This window comes from Monopterus albus, unplaced genomic scaffold (assembly GCF_001952655.1).
Source record: "Monopterus albus unplaced genomic scaffold, M_albus_1.0 scaffold292.1, whole genome shotgun sequence".
In the NCBI taxonomy this organism is placed as follows: Eukaryota; Metazoa; Chordata; class Actinopteri; order Synbranchiformes; family Synbranchidae; genus Monopterus; species Monopterus albus.
In genome coordinates, this window is record NW_018128172.1 from 450,991 (window position 1) to 454,985 (window position 3,995).

At 52.3% G+C, this 3,995-nt stretch overlaps 1 protein-coding gene across 2 annotated transcripts; it reads left to right on the plus strand.

Moving 5' to 3' along the window:
- The first annotated feature begins 806 nt into the window (after positions 1-806).
- On the plus strand, positions 807-3,690 carry nfil3-6 (nuclear factor, interleukin 3 regulated, member 6). Of its 2 annotated transcripts, none has more exons than XM_020623005.1 (2): positions 807-1,114; positions 1,780-3,690. In XM_020623005.1, exon 2 carries the CDS (start codon positions 1,877-1,879, stop codon positions 3,074-3,076), a length of 1,200 nt encoding a protein of 399 aa, XP_020478661.1. In that variant the 5' UTR covers positions 807-1,114; positions 1,780-1,876; the 3' UTR covers positions 3,077-3,690. The 2 variants fall into 2 exon arrangements, with proteins under 2 accessions (XP_020478661.1, XP_020478662.1); XM_020623006.1 differs by lacking the exon at positions 807-1,114 and adding an exon at positions 1,121-1,536.
- The last annotated feature ends 305 nt before the right edge of the window (positions 3,691-3,995 follow it).

The following is a 3,995-nucleotide window of genomic DNA, read 5'->3' on the forward strand; positions in this document are numbered from 1 at the left end:
TTTCTGCAAACAGTGATGCATAGTTACTTCTTATGCCATAAATTGAACAAAAATAAAAAATAAAAACATTATTATGGCATGGTGCAAAAGTTTGGGCACCCTAAGAGTTCCAGAGTCTCAAAGTCTCTCACAAGGTTTCAGACCTTAATCAGCTCATTAGATCTGATGCACAGCAACAGCTGTCATTGGTAAATGCCAATTTCAAAGCTGTACAAATACCTTGACTCTTCAAACCTTGTGCACACACTTGTGGACACCCAGCAACCATGGGTTCCTCTAAGCAGCTGTGTAAGACCCTGAAAATGAAAGTTATTGATGCCCACAATGCAGGAGAAGGCTACAAGAAGAAAGCAGGTTTACTACTGGGCCAAAGATTTTGTTTATTTCCCACAAACCTCATCCAGCTGTGTGTTGAAAACAGACGCCTCCCTTGTTTCCTGAGGAGGAAACGTGTGTGACGGGGGGGTGGGGTTAGTAGCTGGTGGACAACAGTGGGGGTCTATGGCACAGAGTGATAAACCAGGGTCTGGACTCACACACATTAGGTGAGGACACCACGTTCACTGGTGCTGCTGGTCTCTGGACTGGGACGTGGGGAATCACACACCAGTGTAAAGTTGCAGGCTGCGTCCTTTGAGCAGTTATAAAGCTGGACTCAGCTCAGGCTGCTGCACGTCCGGTGGGGTCTGACTCAATGTGATTTCCTGTGCGCGCCCGGACAGAGACGCGCAACATTACCTAATTGTTATGGTGTCAGAGGGGGCGGGACGGGGAGGTCAGATGGGGATGGTGATGGTGGTGATGATGACGCCTGTTATGTGAAAGGCGATCGGAGCCTTCCTTTGGATGACGGGGGGAGGGGGTGTCACAGAGCGAGGCGGTCTCTAACAGACAGGGTCCCGCTGGTTCAGGGAGGATAGGAGCCGTCCTGAGCTGAACTCCGCGTTACAAACTGGAGCTACGGCGTCCGAGTGGAGCCCAGAGGAGGTTTTAACGTTAGGTGACGGCGCCGCGCGGTTCTGGAGCGGATTTCGTCCTCCACCGGACAGAACGTCGCTCGAAGAGGCGGACAGGGGCCGTGCGCACCGGCCGACAGGACTGATTTAATACTGAGGTAATCAAGTTTTCATCGGATCAGATTTGTCAGCCCCTTTACAGACAGCGGGCGGTTACGGCTGTGACAACTACATTACCGGTGGTAATACTCTGAGGACTGTGAAGCCAATAACATTACATGTCTGTTGCACTCATGTGGAAAGAACTTTCTGGTTCTGTTGTTACTGGTCCTGCTACATATAAAGTAGACCGAGACACAAGTTGCAGCTTGTCCAGAAAAAGATCTTTGCGTCGCCTGGAATTCTGAATGTTGAGTCTCGGATGCCGCTGATGCGGAGTGCGCGTCAGAGTTGTGTTGTCAGAGGTCGATATGACAAGTGGGTCAGTGCTGCTGAAGCAGTCGGCACAGATTAACAGAACAGCAGTAAATGTCGGCCGAGCTCTGCAACTAAACAAAACTGTAGGTGGAAATCTCAACAGGTTAGTGTCACATTTTGTGTCTTAGCTCAAAAAGCTGCTGTGTTGAACCTAAAGCCAGAGGTGTGGCTCTTCCGCTTTGTGCTTACAACACACACTGATCAGACAATGGGGCCTGCCAGGTCACGGTACAAGTCGCTCCGGTTTTATTGGCGAGCTTTAATGGGGTTGCATAATGTTGTGTTGTAATGGCTCTTGCATAACCACTAATGCCTCGTCTCCTTTCCTTCCATTGCTGATCACTAGGGGGCTCTGTTGCTTCATCCAGACATCCTGAGGGTGCTGCTCGGCACCGCACAGCGGTTCTCTGCACGCTCAGCAGCAGGAAACACTCAGTCAGCACATGTTTGAGGACGAGTCCCAGCAGATGAGGGAGCAGGAGGAAGTAGGTGTGCTCCACGCACTAGAGACACCTGCAGCAGGTGGAGCAGCAGCATCAGCAGGAGGAGGAGGAGGGCCGCTGTCCTTCACAGATGAAGCTCTGTCCATCCTGACCTCCAGCAGCCTGTTGGCCCGCTCCCTGTTGGGTCACACCTCAGCCATCAAACGCAAAGAGAACCCCGCTTCGATCATCCGGCGCAAGCGCGAGTTCATTCCCCATGACAAGAAAGACGAGGGCTACTGGGACAAGAGGAGGAAGAACAACGAGGCAGCAAAGCGCTCCCGAGAGAAGCGGCGTGTCAATGACATTGTCCTTGAGAGCCGGGTTCTGGCTCTGCTGGAAGAAAATGCTCGACTCAGGGCCGAGCTGCTGGCTCTGAAGTTTCGCTTTGGCCTGGTCAAAGACCCCTCCAACACACCCATCCTGCCCCTCACCACAGCTGCTCAGCACAGCGCGCAGATCCTGACTCCTCATTATTTTCTACACAGAGAAGAAGGAAGCCTCCCGAGCTCCTCAGCCTCACACTCCAGCAGCCAGACAGCCCCGCTGAGTGTGCGAAGCACCAGGGATGTTGGGAACACGTCCGAGGACTCTGGATTCTCTACACCAGGGGGGTCCAGTGTGGGCAGCCCCATCTTCTTTGAAGACCGCCTGAGTGACCATGGGAAGCTTTCACCACACAGGACAGAGGAGCTGGGCTATGAGCTTCACCACTCACCTGCAGGATTTGCCGGAGGGAAGCTGGACCAGGCGGAGGCCATAAAAAATCTGCCTTACAAGCTACGATTCAAGATGCCAGGCGGTGGGGATGGGGGCGATACTGCTGTGGACACCAGTGGCACCAGACGCAGCCATGCCCTCTCCACAGTGGGACGGGAGGGCCCGAGAGAGAATGCCAAAGGATTGAGCAGAGGGGAAACGGGAGCAGCACACTGGCTGCAGCAGCTGGAGGGGGAGGAGGGCAGGAGGGGAACACTGTCCCCTCAGTGCAACGCCTCAGCTGCAGGCTACAGCCTCCAGCCTCCTGCCACACAAGGACTAGGTGAGGCCCAGTACCAGCACGAGAACACGTACCTCAAGTCTCAGCTGCACTCTCTGAGCGAGGAGGTGGCTCAGCTGAAGAAGCTGTTCACAGAGCAGCTCATGGCCAGAGGCACCTGAGGACCAACGCAGCCCAGGTCGAGGCCTAGGGAGCAGGAGTGCTCAACCGTGCACCAGGACTGATACTCACCACGCGTTGTTTTCATTTCAGATTCTGTATTATACTGTAAAAATTGTCTGTACACACTCCTGTGATGTCATCTCCGCTGCGCACGGTGGCGGTGGTGGTTTCTCTGTTCCATGCACTGTGACAGCTCAAACACACAACATGGTTACATCACCTCAACACAATGCAAACCTAACAGCCTCACTCAGCTAGAGACAACCAGTTGTGAAGCAACTTTGAATTGAGCTGGAAAGCAGCCAGCAGGCGGTTCACACGACACAAAGGAAGAAGGGTTTTATTTAGAGGACTTACTGCACAGGCTTCCTGCTGCCGGCTGGTCTACCGGGGCCTGGACACACAGACACAGACAAGCGTCAAACCCCCAAGGCGTGTCTGTCACCATGTGTGTGTGAAGCAGCATCATGTCGTGTCACAGGAGGAGTTAACCTCCATGTCAGACCCAGTCTGAACACTCTGTCCCACTGAGGAGGTGTCCACTGTCTCTCTGTATGTTTTCATAATATGAATAAATCCATTTTCAGCATTACGCTGCTGAGCTGATCATTAATCCACTTGTGTTACCACTTTTACATGAGGTTTGGTTTACTCATGACAAGGAGCTTTTAATTTAATCAGCCAACCCTGATGATGCCTTGGTGGGTGGGGGCTGGCTAATGAAAGGTGCTACTGAGCTGGACAATGGGACGCGTAGCAGCTTTGTTCATTTGGTTTGGTTGTGTAAAAGTAAGGATATCACACACTGCTCCTTTCATGTTGTCACTTATTTCCCATGTGAGTAGTGGTGAGGAAGAGTCCAGGTCGTTCTATTAAGTAAAAGTATTTATGCTGTTCAAATACTCCATTACAAGTAAA